The 18,591-nt window shown below is 35.5% G+C and overlaps 1 protein-coding gene across 4 annotated transcripts in view; it reads right to left on the bottom strand.

Moving 5' to 3' along the window:
• The window catches only part of TBL1XR1 (TBL1X/Y related 1), a 174,730-nt gene that overhangs the window by 36,898 nt on the left and 119,241 nt on the right, over positions 1 to 18,591 (bottom strand). For 3 of the 4 annotated variants that reach the window (XM_077752367.1, XM_077752365.1, XM_077752366.1), the window contains one exon: positions 5,808 to 5,910. The exons of the other annotated variant lie outside the window; for it this stretch is intronic. In XM_077752367.1, the coding sequence (XP_077608493.1) occupies positions 5,808 to 5,865 (58 nt within the window). In that variant the 5' untranslated portion in view covers positions 5,866 to 5,910. The remainder of the gene's footprint in view (positions 1 to 5,807; positions 5,911 to 18,591) is intronic. 4 annotated transcript variants of the gene reach the window in all.

Raw genomic sequence — 18,591 nt, 5'->3', positions numbered from 1 at the left:
CACAATTCTGTGTCCTCATTTTGTCTTTTATATATAGTTTTATATATATTTTACTTTTTATATTTATGTATAAAATATATAAAGCCATGAACATTTTATATAAATTGTATTTTCTGAAATAATTTTAATATCATATTATTTAGCCAATAAATGTACTCAACTAGTGAATTATTCATCCCATCAATGGCTATTTGGACTTTACCAATGTTCACTACTTAGAAATCTTCCCTCAAATATCTACTTGTATATAGGATTTTGCCATGTATGTACTTTTTTCTGCTAAGAATGGATTCCCCTCAAAAGTTGAAGGGGACATGAGCATTTTTTAAAGGAAGTTTTCATAACCGCTCAACTGCTTTGCCCCTCAAATTGTACAAATCTACAATGGCATCAGCAACTTCTGTTTCCCTATTCTCTCCACTATGCTATCTATCCTTAAAAAAAAAAACAAGATTACTATTAAAATTGAACAAGTTCTCTGTTTGGGAACTATTAAAGGGCATTTATCTTTTAACAAATATGTCAGTAGTGATGTGTAAGTAAGAATTTCCTGTATCAGCAAAAAAAAAAAAAAAAAGCTTACAAAAGAGAAAAACTGATTTAGAAGTACACAATTTACCACTACTTTTGACAACAGCTTGCTGTTTTTATTTATTTTATTTACTGTTAACTAGTCGAGTGTACAACAACTCTAAGTGACAAATCAATGTTACTGCATATTTTATTTGATTACAAAGTAAAAGTATGTATACCTAACTTGCACTTCTGTAGCTGACCATTTACTTATAAAAACGAGAAGACTAAAAGTGGACATACCCAATCCTGAGCTCTGCTCACTGCAGGCCTTCACGGCTAGACTATTCAACTGATAGCCAGATTAACCTGACTCCATTCAACTTGTTGTTAAAGTCTGTTTATAAAGTGGCACCAGAAGGAGGAGATGGAGGAAGAAATGTTTGTGTAGCTCATTTACTTTTATCTGAGTCAAAAGAAATTACACTGTCATTTGATTGCTGACATTTTCTCAGCCATTGTAGGGGTTAAACATTAAATGAAAAGAACCAATAAATAGGCTCTTTCGTGTTATAGATCAGAAACTTAACATGATAACATAAACATTCTGGTTAGCTTATGCCTACTAGAACATGTTTAGATTTCAAAGTATGCATGATCTTATAAACAAATAATAGAACATCTCAGGGAAGCATCATCTCAGAAAAGGTAGTGTGGTACAAAGCCTCTCTATCTAGAAAGACTTGAAAAAGCTAGTGAACACTGGAGGAGGGGGGTGGGAAAGACAAGATGATCTTTCATGAATATGAAATACTCTGAGCTTACATATATCATCACCTTCTCATAAATGGAGACTACATGGCAACATGAACCTCAGTTCTAAAAACATGAGGACTTTAAAAACAATTACAGCATTCAGAATCACAATCTAGAAAACAGCTCAGTAATAAAGACTTATCATTTTTTGCATTTTCCAGTTAGTCTTCCATCATAAAATGCAACTGTTTCACAGTGTCGAAAATATAAAATACACCATGAACAGAAATGTTATTGAGCTCTTAAACCTGTAATAGAGGACAGTTTAATCTAGAATCCAGAATTCTTCCTCAAACCAAATACACAATTTAGGCAAAATAAAATTACATCTTATACAAAGCAACAGGAAAAGCGGTAGCACACAAGTGACTGGTAGTTCACAAGTGACTGCCAGGTACAATTTCTCTAGGAAAAAAATAAACACACGAATAACTACATGAAAGTCAAAGGTGACGTAAAAGGGGAAGAGGGGGGGAAAAGGGGAGAGGGAAACTGAAAAGGCCCAAACCACCATAAATCTTCTAAAGTTAACAATGTATCAAGTTCTGTCCCATACACTTAGCATGTACCTCTTAGTGCTTATTCTGCATATGGTTGCTAGATTTGAGTTATTAGGGCAATCAAATTATTAATGCCCTTGGGTGAGCGCTAATTAAATGGGGCATACTGCATAATCAAGTCAATCATTACTTATGGTACTACATTGTCAAATACATTCAATTTTCAAGTCCTCTCAAAAGAGGAAAAAATTTTATTCCCTAGGAAATTTTTATTGAATATGAAAGCCTAAGTCTAGTTCATAAAAGTACAAAATGAATGACCAAAGTAATTTGCTTAGGGTGAACTTGCTAGAGACAGAGTTTAAAAAAAATAAACAGTTCCGACACTTCATAAAGATATCCTACAATATATATACTTTCCTCTGAATTAGTTTTAATGAGTAGAGGAGGATGCTTTATCTCAAAGAAAACTATAAAACATTTTTGGCTGAATATCACAGTGTAATCCCTTTTCAACAAGCAACAGATGTTACAGATGAAGGCAGGAAAAAAAAAATCAAAAGTTATATAATTTAGAGAGAGGTGAGGGACTTTTAATAGGTATCTTCTAGAATTTTGTTAAGAGTCATAATAGGATGATCATCACATAGTAAAAGTATTTAAGATGAAAACAATTTAAGAGGTTTTATCCTCTCTGGAGCTGTACACCACAGTCCAGTCAACATTAAACACTGTTTATAGAGAACAAATAAATATTAGAAGTTCTTACTGAAAAACACTGTTTCTAAATTATACACTTATCAAAACAGAACAAAATTTCAAAGGTGTTTTTTTGGGACTTTCTGACCGAGGGCTTCTAGATAATGAGACAATCAAGAAAATCATTTTACTTTCCTTAGTGGATAGTCTTTACAAACCAGTCCTTTGAAGGTCTTTTCAGATATTTTCTTTGTCATGATTATTTCTTTTCTTCCCATCTCCTAATCCATTTCAGTACTCTTTTATAGGGAAAGTAGCAATATTAAGATTCTAGTTCCTTCTGTATTGCCTTAAATCTTTTAAGAGAAATATTTATGGCCTTAAAGTAATTTGCTATTTCTTAAACATTTAATGACTAGCCCTCAGTAAGTATCTTTTGTACGTTAACAGTGATAAATACATGGAAATACACCGAAAACAACCCAGAACAGGAGTTACCGGATTCAAAAATGGAATCAATTGCAAAAATGGCCATTTTTTATGTATAATTAGATATCAGAACCAAGCAGCAGCTTTTGGAGTTAAGTCTCAAGTGCTGAGAGGAGTGAGATTCCGAGCTCTATCTGAAACCTGATCTGAGCTTACAGAAACTACAAATTTCTTAAACCGTTTCCCATTTCCTACTTCTGGAAGTTAACTTCAAATGAATGTCTCATGGTATCCTCATGATATAAACAAGCCTCCTCATTCCTGCAAAATCTTGTCTATAAATAGAAATACACCACTTTTAGTGGCAGCTCCCTGTTTTAGGAGATATTCTCACACTCCAAATCTCAAAGTTACATTTCATGCTATTTTATCTTGAATAGTTACTAAATATAATTTTTCTTTCAAGATATTTTGAACATGCTACATACCTGTTGTCAACTTTCTTGTCAAGTTCTAATTGTCCTACAACTAATATGGACCAGTGGCTTTCAAACTTTATTATGCCTAAGAATCACCTGGGGCATTTGTAAAATGCAGATTCCTGGGCCCCACTCGCCGTTCTCTAAGTGATTCTGATGCAGGTGGTCAGAGGATCAAACTTTAGAACTCTGGTATAGGCGGTTCTTAAATTTATGGCAAGTTGCATTCCTAGAAAAACTGCCATAAGTCAAAATGTCATTAGTTGAATCTGATTTTACCCTATAAACCATAATGTAAATAGGAAGTTACGAATGTAATAAAGGGACTGGTGTTCACATTTTGTGAGATGTGGCTTAACATCATATACTTCATTAGCAGTACACTGTAAAGTATAAACCTTTCTAAATACACAAAGCACAACTAAGAACACAGTAAGTATTATAAAGGACAATATGATAAACAGCAGCCTACCACACAAAGTAGTTTTTTAAAAATATAATTCCTGCTTTACTTTTACTGCAACAAAAAGCACCTTAAAACAAGGAATTTCAAAGGGTTTTCTCTGAGAACACTGGCAACTTTAAGAAGACTTCTGATAATATTTAACTGCTGGATACTCTTCCATAAATTAATTCAGAGTATTATGCTATCTATCTATCTATCTATCTAGCAACATAAAACATCAAATTGTGGGCCTCTGTTTGCAAATAAAATCCGAGTATTCATTAACATGTCTAACTTCACCCGGCCCCATTTCATCTCAGCACAGGATGAACTACAGGATGCTACTGAGCTGATCTCCCAAAACAGCAGTTCCATATGATTCGACCTGAGCAGCTGCCTTTACAGCACACCTCACAAACCACTGCATCCACTGATCCTTCACAGTGTTTTCCCCTTTAGTTTCCAAGGCCTCAAAAGCCCTGGCTTACATGGTGATCAGATTCAAAGACAGAAAAAACAAGAGTTTGTTTTGACCTAACAATTCTTTCAATTTTGGACAAAAGTACTCAATAATAGGTTATCAAGGCATGTGCATATGTGTTATATATGTAATAATCACCAAGTCGGGTCAGTATTTTTTCCACTTTATTAATCATTTTAATCTTCCTCAAAACTTTCAGTGGACTTTGTCTTTGGATCTGTCTTCAATACCAGTTTACCAGTTGAAAAAGAAAACAAAACAAGATCTATTCATTTCAAAGCTTCACAACAAATTATTCTGCCTTAGTTGGTTACTTTTATTCTCTTCTTCTTCCCTTTCTGGCCTTCATTAGACATCATTTTCTCAGCTGTTTCAGGCCAGAGAGAAACAATGACGGTGCCTGCGAATAGAAAACCTCCACCAGAGAAGAAAGCTCAGAACTGGAGTGCAGCTGGGAACAGCTCAGCAAGCAGTGGGATCTAAGATCTAAGGCCACGTTTGCATTCCCCGGATAAGACAGGACAATTACTAAGCCCAAAGAAGAATTAACTGTAGTTTCAAAACCAAAACTGAGGGCTTGATTCCTACTCTAGGCCTTCTGTCCTCCCTCACATGCAACTACCAGTTACTTTTTTACATACTGTGCCTCACCTTACAATTTAAACATTCCAACTTTAAGTTAGGATTTCTAAAATTCAACCTCTCCAGCATTATTTTCAACTACGAATCTTGTGCTAATAATCTGAACTCACCACTGCTGTCAATCTTTCCCATGTCCTGTGCCCTATCCACCCTCAAGATTTTTTGTCCTCTACTTTTACAAATCTTAATCCATCCCACATTTTCCTTTGTAGTTTTCCTTCTGTTTTATGATAATGACTCTTAATCTGTTTTAAAATAATCACTGATCTATTTAATATCTATTACAAAAGGCTTCCAATGATTTATACTTATTAATCACCCACCAATAAACACATTAGTAAGAATTCAGGTCAAGGATAAACTAAATCAATTGGGATAATGATTATGAAAGCATTCTAAGAAAATATACTTAATTTAGTTACTGAAATACTAAATGCAATTAGAATCAGTAACATTTAGCTGAGGATTGTGAATATACATGATCAAACTGATGGTACCTGAGAGTTTATATGCTCCTATTAACCGTGTGCAATCTCACTTCATAACAACTCATAAAAATGGTCTTTGAACACTGAAAGCCAAACCATTTGTTAACAAATAGTTGCCTGACATGATTCCAACATATTTGAAAGAGTCAGAGAGTTAAACCATGCAGTAACACATAGCTTTAAAATGGCAGTCCAGACATTAAGGAAACATACAAAGTTCAACAGTTTGGACTGATACAAATTTCAAATGCATAAAAGGTTATTTTGAGAATATTAAAATAATTTGAGGCCTATTTACTTTATGAAAGTACTCACCTGACTCTTGCAAGTATCTATATACCAAGAAGTTGACCTCATCACTGCTTATACTCATCTTTATTCCCACTTAAACCATGAGGTCACAACACAGGATATAACCCTAAAAATAAAACAAAGTTAATTAAGTATTTTCTCAATAAAATATTTTTAAACAAAATGTAAACAATGTCGTAAAAACCATTTGATTTGATTAAATGATGTAAAATAAAGGTTCTATACTGCCTAATAATAAACCCTAACAAAGTTTTTTCAATAGTTAGTAATAGGTTACACAACCAAAACATGGCTTGGTCTATTTCTCTGACGGATAACATATTTGCAAAAAGGATTCAAAATTTATAAAAGGACTCTAGCACCCTATTTTATTTTATTATATCCAATAGCATAAAAAGTTGTTTCCTCTTTCTCCTTAACTGTAAAAACAAACAAACAAACAAACAAAAAACATTTTAGAACTCAGAATACTATTTAGGAAAAAAAATGACTTTAGACCACTGTGTGTGAGACAAGCCCTCTATGCTGGTTTTATCTACATAATCTGGTAGGATTTGAAGTCCCCATTTTCTCAGTATCTAATTTGCAATGTTCAAGTTTCAAAAAGATCTAGGTACATATAAAGCAGAGACGTGGGAATAAAGTTTCCAAAACTCAAATGATATTCTTTTAATGAACATACTTAAGCCTTGAATTCAGAGGGAGGAGAAAAAAGGAAAGGGACACCTAATTATGTCCTAATTATACTTATCTGGTCTCATATTATGGAAATTATTTTAAAAAGAAGTCAACATTTTTTGCAGAGTCAGACAGTAAATATTTTAGGCTCTGCCACCAATATACAGTTTCTGTTAAAACTACTAAAATCTGTATGTGGAAACTAATTTGACAATAAACTATTTGTAAAAAAAAAAAAAAAAAAAAAAACTACTCAACTCTGCTACAGTGTAAAAGCAGCAACAAACAAGATATAGACAAATGAGTTTGCCCATGTTCCAATAAAACTTATTTATGGACAGTGAAATCTGAATTTCATGTTACAAAGTTGTATCATAAAATATTTCTTTTAACTTCTTTTTATACACTTGAAAAAAAACACCTTTCTTAGCTTGTCGTCCTTATAAAAGACTAGTGGGCCAGATCTGACCCAGATTTTATACTTTCTTGGTCTTTTTTTTATTTAAAAAGAAAATACTGACATCTATTCAGTATAAAGGGATATCTATTTAACTAACATCACGTGCCTGTGTGGACTGACCTGCCACATCACAGGTCTCTTATGATGCAGAGGTCACAGTATATTTAAAAGTCACAAATTAACAAACACCTGAGTAGGCTACCATGTGACAGGAACCGCCACTGCCCTAAGTTGTGGAAAAAGCGGTGACTAAGCAGATCAAGCTTCTGTGGCAGAAAAGAACAAAGACAAACAAGGAAGTCATAACAATTTCCCAATGACACATACAGAGGAAAGCCTAACCAAATTTAGCAGTGTGGGAATACATCGTGAAGAAAGCATCACTGGTGTTCAGACCTGGAAGGATGGACGGGGAGAGTGAGTACAAATGCTTGAGGGAGGAAACGGAATCCGGGGAGCGGGAACAGTCGGTGGAAAGGCTGGATGAAGAAAGAAAAACAAAACACTGAAGTAAGCCTTGAGGCACAAACAAAAACCGTGTTCTGAGGGGCCCTGACAGCATCACTTAGAGAAAATACACTGGAAGGTTTTAAGCAGGGTAGCAGAATGAACAGACTGCACTACAAGATCGCTGCGGCTCTGTGACGAGGAAGGGACTGGAAGGGAGTGCGGTAGGTGGGAGGGGCCGTAATCTAGTGGGCTAATGACACCTGGGCTGTGGCACTGAAGCCAGAGAGAAGTACGGGGCCAAGGGGACACAGAATGAGGAAAAACAAAGAATCCAAAGTTTCTTTTAGGAAATCTGGATAGCAGTACTTCCACCTACTAGGATGAGAACCTATGAAAGAAGAGTAACAACTATCTTCATACAAAGAAAAAGAGATTCTCCTCAAAAATTAACTTGATGATTTGGCTCAGGACATCTTGTCTCAGTTCACTATGGTACATTAGGTGACTTGTGCTCTGGAGGATATCCTGCTAAATTTTATCTTGACCCAAAGGAATGTGTTGCAATGTGTCTGGCACACACAGTGGATATTAAATAGTCAATTTTGAAAGTGTGTTGAACCGAATGATTTTAAAAGACAAAACACCCAGTCCCATACCATTAAAAAATTATATGAAATTAAAACATAATTTGACCAGTCATGGATATCTGTCTCTAAGGGGAATAATTCATCATGATTTCATTAACAGGATAGTTTCCCAAAATGAGATGTGCAGGTGGAATCCAAGTGAAACACATTGACAAAGAAAACAGAATAAGTATGTATTCTTTTCCCTCTAGTGTATCATTCAGTTTGATACTCAAATAATAAACACTGGCTCTCAAATACTTAAGATGCAAAGGTTTTCAGTTAATGCTTGGTTCTGATAAGCTACGGCCATCAATGTCTCAACTTAAAGCAGTGATCGGTGGTGTTTCAGCATTACCTAATATATTCCAGGGCAAAGGAAAACACTAACCAAACTGATATAAATTATTGTATATAAAAGTTCTAACACTAAGTACATATTGCTGATACACTTTAAAAAGTCATCACAAAAAAACACCAAACACGTAGAGCAAAAAAGTTCTTATCTGTTCAAATTACTATGAACTGGTGTATTCCATTGATCATTAATGCTATGTCAATTTCTGGAACCAAGAGTAACATTTTTTAAGGGAAAAGGGTGAATTATTCAAATTTTAAAAAGTATTATTGCAGCTGTCATCTTACTTCAGCTAGCTCTCTTACATCCACAGAAAGAACCTTATTGTCACCTGTATGCCAAGTGTACTACTAGGGCAGAGAAAGCACTGTGCTCAGACTAGGAATGAAGTAAAAGTTGGCCTAAGCCTTGAAGAGCTCAGTTTTTCAATGAAGAGAAACATACAAATGTATCAGTTAAAAAAATTGTAAATTAAATGCAATCCTGTATTAGAGGTTTCAGTCACAGTTGCAGAGAAACCTACAAAGAGTCTACAAACTTGAATTTGTCTATTTTCAAAAACACTTAATTCTATAAAGTGGTTCAGGATGAAACTGATCCTTTTAAATTGTAACATCAAAAATACACCTAAAAATAACAGGAAATTGGACAACAAAAATAAAACATTAAGACAGTCAGTCCCTGCTTGCAGACCTCAGTTTTCACTTTCAAAACACCTTAAAAGCCTTTGTGCCAAAGAGAAAAATCAGAGAAAATACTACCACCTCTCTAGTGGACTCAGTATGGCTTTGTAGAACTGGTCCATTTTGGTCTGTTTGCTTCTACAGCTAACGTGGGTCCTCTGTAATGTGATGTAGTCTTTGTCTGTCCCAGGTAAACACCAGACATTCAGATACTAGATGTCACTCATTTTCAGAGTATATACAAGAAGTCTTAGCACTGTATCTCAACTCCATTGTGGTATCTTTCAGAAACAAAGTCACAAAACAGCAGTGAGACACTCATCCAGTCTTTATCCTATGTCACTACATTCTGACCCATCATACTTATTTATCCTTAAATAGTAAATGACAGAGTTCTAATGAATGAATGCATGCATGCATGCAGGCATGCCTGTGTACTTTCCCGTTCTAACTCACAGGAACATCCTATAAACTCATAAAAGCTTTTATTTGGGGCACCTGAGTGGCTCAGTCGGTTAAGCAGCCAATTTCGGCTCAGGTCATGATCTGGTGGTTCTCTGTGCTGACAGCTCAGAGCCTGGAGCCTGCTTGGAACTCTGTCACTCCCTCTCTCTCTGTCCCTCCTCTACTCACACTCTATCTCAAAAATAAATAAATGTTTTTTTAAAAAATTTAAATTTAAAAAAAGCTTTTATTTGAAACTATCAGTTATAGGCAATTGCTTAATTCAGATCCATAGCTATATTAAAATAGTCAAAAGTAAATATAAAAATTAGTCTTTAATAAATTTTTTAAACATGTATTCATTTTTGAGAGACAGAAAGAGACAAGAGCATGAGCAGGGAAGGGTCAGAGAGAGAGGGAGACAAAGAAACCGAAGCAGGCTCCAGGCTCCGAGCTGTCAGAACAGAGTCGGATGAGGGGCTCGAACCCACAAACTGTGACAAACTGTAAGATCATGACCTGGGCCGAAGTCGGATGCTTAACGGACTGAGCCATACAAGTGCCCCTGAGAGTGAGACTTTTTAAATAAAATATTTATTTGAGAGAAGGAGAAGGAGGAGAGGAAGAGGGACAGGGAAAGGGAGAGAGAGAGAGACACGCTGGTGGGGGTGGGGCAGAGAGACAATTCCAAGCAGGCTGCATGCTGTCAACTCCAAAGTGGGACTTGATCTCACAGTTGTGAGATCATGACCTTTGACAAAATCAAGAGTCGGACACTTAACTGATGAGCCAGGCACCCCATAAAAATCAATCTTAACTAATACTTAGCCAATACATTTATATTAAAAGTACACTTAATATTTTAAACGTTCAGTATGAAATATTTTACTTCAAGACTTTATAGAGAATAATTTAACAAATATTACAAAAACAGGACTTTTGAGACAATTCAGTTATGATTCATTCAACTGAATATGTACAGCATTTCAGCATCACAAAACTGAGTTCAGTACACACATATTGAACAATTAACTGCTCCACACATGTAATCATCGCCTAGTTTCTCCTCAGAGAAAGATATCTTTCCTGATTCCATTCCTGGAGCAAGCCAGTGCCTAATTATGAACCAAAATCACATTATTTTAAAATTAAAAGAATGCGAAAAAAAGTGAAAGTCATGGGTAGAAATAAATAAACCAGAAAGGTTTTCTTAAATGTCCTGCTGACCACACACTGTTAAGAGATCTGGAACCCCTTTGCATGACCCAGAATCAAATGTTTAATTGAAATTATTTGATCTTACAAAATGTATAGTGGTAGCATATTATCTCATAACAGACAATTAATTTTTGTGTTGCTCAGCTATTTGGATGATTCTAAATTTTCATTATTCTAAAACTGCCATCAAGATATTCATGCTTAGAGTAGTTTTCTTTCATTTCTTATCGGTAGGTGTGCATTAATGAGTATTTCTCAGGATTAGGAAAAGTCTCTACAAGTAAATTACTAGACCAAATGGAATACATGGTCATTCCAATTTTTTTTTAACTGAAGCGTAGTCAGCACACAATGTTGTCTTCAGTTTCAGATGTACAACATGGTGTATGTACACTGTACTACGCTCATCACAAGTGTGGCCACTATCAGTCTCCACCTAATGCTATTATAATACTGCTGGCTACACTGTTCATGTTGTACCTTTTAACCTCATGATTTACTTGTTCCATAACATGACCCTCTAGATGAAACATTAGGAAAATGTTCAATTTCAGCAATAATAAACACAAAAACATTTGGCCATAACATTAGCAAAGATTTAAAAATAATACTCAATAATATCAAGAGTGTGACAAAATAGAAAACTTATCTTTAAATATATCTACAAATATCTGCCACAGCTATTTAAAAGATGAAATAAGAGCAATGGTATTAAAAGCTGCTAAAGGAACTTTTGATATTAAAAATAAGAATTGTTTTGGGGCACCTGGGAGGCTTAGTCGGTTAAGCATCCAACTTCAGCTCAGGTCACAAACTCCCAGTTTGTGGGTTTGAGCCCCGCATTGGGCTCTGTTTGGACACGTCAGAGCCTGAAGCCTGTTTTAGATTCTGTGTCTCCCTTTCTCTCTGTTCCTCCCCTGCTTGCACTCTGTTTCTCACTCTCTCTCAAAAATAAAGGTTAAAAAAATTTTAAATAAGAATTGTTTTAATACTGGCAAGTAACTGTCAATGCCACCTTGGACATTTGACATTTAGGGTTACCTTTCCAAATAAATATTAATGATCCACAGGGGCTCAAGGTCATTGTTATGCTAGGGATTGTATGGTGCTAGGAGTCCACCTAACAGGAAGGATAACTTAGGCTTATCTGGAATTCAGCTGCTGAGACATGGAGTGACTATTATTAGCAAGAAGAAAAAACTGTGGCTTGCCTCTTGCAGCTTCTACTGCCAGTGTCTGACAAAAGACACCACTATTCCTGCCTTCCATTTGGAGAACTAATCCATTCTCAGCCCTGTGGTTTAAAGGGGAGGGACTTACTGGCTCAAAGGAAGGCACTTAGTCAGTTAGCATATTTTATCTTCAGCTAAGGGCTGATATCCATCCTATATACCCCCCCACCCCAGATACACATTATTTCCCTCTGACCCAACTCAATCACTCCTGGTGAATGAATGCTAGAAGACATTGCTCGTTTCAAGGAAAGACAACCTCCTCCTTTCAGAAAGGAGTGGGCAGATAGCAAGGATACTGTACATCACTGAGGTTAGAGCAGAGATGAGAGAGAAACAAAAAAGCACAGCAGAGAGACAAGAAAAACTGTTACTAATGACATCGGGTTATCTATTAAGCAACTGAATTAAGTACTATCTAAAGCTAATTTACCATTGTAATTCAATTAAAGAAATCAAAAATTAATTTTATTATCTAAGCCAATTTGAGATTTTTCAGTTCCAACTCCAAAAAGGCAGACAAATCAGGGGAATTATCCAAGAGATGTTTTAAAACAAGAAAATGACTATAAAATTAGTGATTCACCATACTTGGAGAAATAAGAGAAGGGGGGGAAGAGTCACTTTTTTTTAAGTTTCTAGACCAAAAAGTATGAAAAATTACTCCCATACATGGAGTGCCTAGAAACCACAGCCCTCTGGGGAGTCACGCTTTACAAGTATGTTGAACTAGAGGTAAAACAGGACATTCCAGCAGGAATGCTCTAGCACAGTTGTAATATTACAGCTCACGTCTAATGGAAGTGGTATCTCTAATTCATGTTCCCCTCATACAGGAAAGCAAATCTCTAGTTACTTTTATTACTTTGGGGTGATAAACCAATCCAACCAAATGCAGATGAACTACAGTTGTGGGGGTAGGGTACAGCCACAAGTGAAAAGTAAACACTACAATGGTCATGCGATTAACAAAACCTAAGAGTGGAAAAATGCACTAAAGCACTATTTTCTGACCAATTTATTTTATTCATTCAGTCAAAACTTTGGTTGAACACTTTCAATGTATCATCATCCCAGACAGGTGCTGGAGATGTGGCTAAACAAAGGAGACCAAGGCCAGACCTTGTGACTTTACAAGTTGCTGTAAAGAAAACAATTAATTCCAACTTGGATAAGAAAAGATAAAGTATGAAAGCACAAACCTTAAAGCTAAGGGTATAGGAAAGCAAAGGATGTAAAATGCAAGTGGTTTACAGGTTTCTGTAATAGACACAGTGTTGGAACTAATTTTCTCTTTAGTTTAAAATGTTTGAAATGTACCAAGTTACCTGTGCTCCTATGTGTGTGCACACTGCTTCTCATCCATTTGAATGTTACAGAAAATGAGGCAGAAGAATATTTGCATTTATTGAGAAACTCCTACATGCTATGTATGGGGTTAAGCATTCTACACATTATTTAATTTCCTCATCAGTATTAACTTCCTCATTTTAATGTCAGAGCAATGACGTACAAGAACATTTCTATATACACATGTATGTATTCAGAAATCTTATTAAAATACTAAACTACTTAAGACAGAAAACACCACCACCACCAAACACACACACACACACACACACACACACACACACAGAAAAGAGCATGGAATGTGTAATGTAAAATAATTTAATGACTATGAAGAATCAAAATTCTTAGTACTAGAAGGTCCTAAGCAGTTGCTCATTCCAAGCCATGACATACATTGCCAAGGCCCCAAAGACAGTGCAGGCTCTCAGGGCTCAGCTGACATGGACTATGCTGGGCGTGGCAGTCCTAAGTGGCCGGCCAGCCACTGCAATCACACACAGATGATTACAACAGCCTGCTAAAGAAGGGTTTCTAACCTCACAGAATCATTTTTCAAAACTAATTTGTTGGGTGTGAGTTCTCAATCTGCTGTGAAGCAAAGCAGCCAATAGTTTATTTTAGCAAAGCAAACTATTGCTGCCATATTACCTACTGAGTTATTGTAGGAAACGCATGTCAAATTGTCTTGCTAAAACTAAAACACGCTGCAAAAATTCACCATCATAACTAACAACAAAAAACAAAAACAAAAGCACAAAGTATGTATGGGGAGGCAAATGAAACAGAGGAGAGAAATTAAATCAATTTACTCATTAGCAAAGTCATGGTGGTTACTACCATCATATGAACTGAACTGTCCCTGTCGAATTCTTATGTTGAAAACCTAACCCCAGCAGTACCTCAGAATGTGACTTTATTTGAAGACAGTCTTTATTTAAAGAGGTGATTAAATCAAAACGATGCCATGAGGATGAACCCTAATCCAATATGACTGGTATCCTTATATGAGGTAAAACAGACACCAGGGATGATGCACACACAGAAAAGAAAGACGATGTGAGGTCACAGTGAGAAAGAAGGTGGCTGTCTGCAAGCCAAGGAGAAAGGCCTTGTAAGTAATCTATCCTTGATCTTGGGACTTCCAACATCCAAAACTGTGAGAAAATAAATATGTTGTTTAAGCCATCCAGTTTGTAGATTTTGTTATGGCAGCCCTAGCAAATTGATATGTAACCATTATTACAAATTCTTAAAAACTGAGATCATTCATTGGGAGTCTTTAAAATCACTGATGTTAAACTCACAATGGCTAGGAACTGCCTTTTTGAAACTTTGCCGCTATTTTTAGGAACCCATCCTGTTCGAAGACACTGAGATTAACAGGATACATTAACATTTTATAATCATCTGCTCCGCAATGCCCTTCTCCTTGAACTGCTCCCTCTCCCCCACCATGAAACACTCTCAGGAACAGCAGTGAAAAATGCATTACCCTTCATTTCCTGTCTCATTAAAAATAATTAAAATTCTACCAGTGTTAGGCAATAACACTGTTGTGTGTATAAAATATGGTACAATGAAGGAAGGTATCTTTTAAGATTTAGCTTTGAAGTCATTGATAATATAGCTTAAAATATGTATAAAGTACATTTGAGAATGTACTTTTGCCATGCTAAATCTTATAAGGTTTCACAAAATTTTATTAGACTAAATGTAATCATATTTACCAAATTACTTTTGTAAAGTATAAAGTGCAGAGCGCCTGGGTGACTCCGGAGGTTAAGCTTCCGACTTTGGCCCAGGTCATGATCTCGCATTCATGGGTTCAAGCCCTGCATTGGGCTCTGGGCTGACAGCTCAGAGCCTGGAGCCTGCTTCAGATTCTGTGTCTCCCTCTCTCTCTCTCTGCCCCTCCCCTACTTGTGCGCTCTCTCAAAAAATAAAACATTAAAAAAAATGTTTTTTAAATAAAGTGTAACTTCAGGATTTAGAAACAATCTGATAATCTCAGAAACTAAAACTCCATTTAGATAATCTCAGCTCTAAATGAAATACTTAAGCTTATTTTAATATAATACTAACCAAACTGAAACAAAAACAAAACCCAGTACAACAAAATCAAATTATCTGGCTGATTTGTTAAAGCATTATGGCAAACAACAGCATATTTACTTTTTTGTGGATTAGCCCTGAACTACAACTACAGTTTAATTATCAAACATTTTAAGGATATCTTTTTTAAAAGTTTTTAAAATGTTTTTTATTTATTTCTGAGAGAGACAGACACACACAGAACCTGAAACAGGCTCCAGGCTCTGAGCTAGCTATAAGTACAGAGCTCGACACAGGGCTCGAACCCATGAACCGTGAGATCATGACCTGAGCCAAAGTCGGACGCTTAGCCGACTGAGACATCCAGGTGCTCCAAGGATATCATTTTAAGGCTACCTGTAATAGTAAGTGCAAATAAAGCAAAGCAGCATGTTTCCAAAGAACAAAAATTCTACCACTCTTCACATTAGGATAAATGTTAAGTTTAAACTGCATTTTTAAAGACCCCATCTCATGAGATAATTTTTATTCACACTATTAAAAAAGGAGAAAATAACTTTTTATAAATTATAATTAATATACAGTATTATATTAGTTTCAGGCATACAATATGATTCAACACTTCTATACATTACTCAGTGCTCATCACTCATCACGAACAGTGTACTCTTAATAACCCCCCTTCACCTTTCGCCCATACCCCCGCCAATCTTCCCTCTGGCAATTACCAGTTTGTTCTCTAAATTTAGGAGTCTGTCCTTTTGGTTTCCGCATTTGTTTTGTTTCTTAAATTCTACATATGAATGAAATCATATGGTATTTGTCTTTCTTGGACCTATTTCACTAAGCATTATACCCTCTATGTCCATCCATGTTGTTGCATATAGTAAGAAATAATTTTTTATGGCCAAGTAATATTCCACTTGTGTGTGTGTGTGTGTGTGTGTGTGTGTGTGTGTGTGTGTGTGTAGACATATGTATAAAACCATTATTCATTCACCTATCGATGGGCACTTGGGTTGTTTTCATATCTTGGCTATTGCAAATAAGGCTGCAATAACACAGGGGTGCATATTATCTTTTCAAAATTTTTTTCCCCTTGAGCAAATACTCAATACTGGAATTACCGGATCATATGGTATTTCTATTTTTGGATTTCTGAGGAACCTCCACACTATTTTCCACAGTAGCTGCATCAATTTGCATTTCTACCAAAAAGGAGAAAATCGTCTTTTAAAATATAGCTCTATATTCCATTTATTTTATGTAAGATTGGGGGGGTGCTATCTTTAATAATTAGAATATAAAGTGCCAGTGACATGTCTACAGCATCCTCAAGGGGAAAAAAAAATGCATCTTAAATTTTTTAAAAAGATAAACAAGATAGTTTGTGAAGGCATTTTACTTTCTAATTTTGGCACATGAGCATCTTCCAGTAATTTTGTAAGAGTGTAAAGGCTAATTCTTTTTCAGAGTTAAAGGCAATTTTTGTGCTGTGAGCATTTTTTCTTTTGGTACTTGCTGCTGTGTTTGTTTTCAGATTTAATGGCCACTGACATTCCAAAGTTCGTAAATCTTAAGAAATTAGAGTATGGTGATAATAACTTGGAAGGGATAGGCCTCTACGTTACCTTTCTTTTCCTTCTTTTTCATTGGAATCTAGAGCCCTCAGATATAAATTAAAGATAACATGACAAAGAAATTAGATCTCAGGTAGCCTATATATAATTTCAGATAGAAGATTTAAATCTTCCGGGCATCTGTTTCTTCATCTATAAAATGAGGGAACATTAGATGTCTCTCTCACTTCTAAACTTCAATGACTAGAGTCAATACAAGAACATAGGGTATTATGTATGAATCTTACAGGCTAGCAAAGAGTTGCCGTATCTTGCAGTGATTTTTCATAAAGCATTTTTAATACATTCTTTTACAACTGTCAGATGTCAGATGAACACCTCCAGAAATCAGGGAATGAGAACAAAGGAGCCCACCTCATTAAGAAACATTTAAGTATCATGCATGATGCTTATTAAAACCAACACTCCTTTATAAATTAACATGGACTTATATAAAGACATAGGCAAATGGCATACCAAACCAATTATTCATTAGTAATTGAGACTTCTGATGTCAGTCATTTACTTCAACTGTGATCTACACCAGGGGTCTGAAAACTATGGCCTATGTGTCAAATCCAACCTATCACCTATTTTTGTACAACCCACAATACCTTGTGGTTTTTACAAAACAGAATGGGTTTTAAATAACATTATTTTTAACAGAACATTTGCCATTGATTTAACAATAGGGGACAGTAATTTTGAATCCCAATTAAGCAATATTAAGTCCCAGCAAAGCTCTCTAGACAGAAAACAGTAAACTAGCATCCATTAGGTGATGAGTCAACTCCAATTTAAGTTAAATTGACATTAACTGCAGCCCCATTTCTTTTTATACCCAAAAGACCTCTGATGAGCTGCATCATAGTCCACCGATGTGCACTTGTGTAACATGCCATATACATAAAAGATCAGTGATTTACATACATGTCTTCTTCTAACATCCCTTTGAAATATAAAACTATATGACTTCAGAATGGGCTCAAAAAACGTGCTAAACAATTAAATAAATTACAGCCAAAGTATACTGACAGAGGAGTAAAAAGGACAAAAAACTAAAACACAGTTTTTTAAAGATTTTATTTTCCAGTAATCTTTACAGCCAACATGTGACATCTCAAAGTCACAACCATAAGATCAAAAGTCTCACACTCTATCAACTGAGCCAGCCAGGTGTCCTGATAGGCCATACTTTTGGTACATCTTTTCCAATTACTGAGGAATAATCAGTCATAGGACTGAAGGCAAACCATTATCAGTCTGGGAAAGAGAAGTCTGGAAATTAAAAGTATGAAAATGAAAATCAAGATGCTAATCCCCTCCAACTAGCAAGAAAAGCTCTCAATGGGAACCAGTATAAGAAAGGTAACAAAATTTTCTCAATTAAGACAAACTAACTTATTATTCTACATTCTAGCTTTGGAACAGACATGCAGTGAGAAAATGAAAGACTAAAATGTAGCGGAAACTTTAAAAAGACAATCATGTGCATGGGTGGAAACTTTGATTAAAAATGAGGCATTACAGGCAAAGAAAAGAGGTACTAGGTATAATGAATTCAGAGTTATAAATAAATACTTATAATAGTATTTATGAAACAGTTTATTAGAAAAG

The sequence above is a fragment of the Crocuta crocuta genome, unplaced genomic scaffold (genome assembly GCF_008692635.1).
Source record: "Crocuta crocuta isolate KB4526 unplaced genomic scaffold, BGI_CrCroc_1.0 scaffold151, whole genome shotgun sequence".
NCBI classification, from domain to species: domain Eukaryota; kingdom Metazoa; phylum Chordata; class Mammalia; order Carnivora; family Hyaenidae; genus Crocuta; species Crocuta crocuta.
This window is presented reverse-complemented; position numbering and strand designations above follow the sequence as displayed.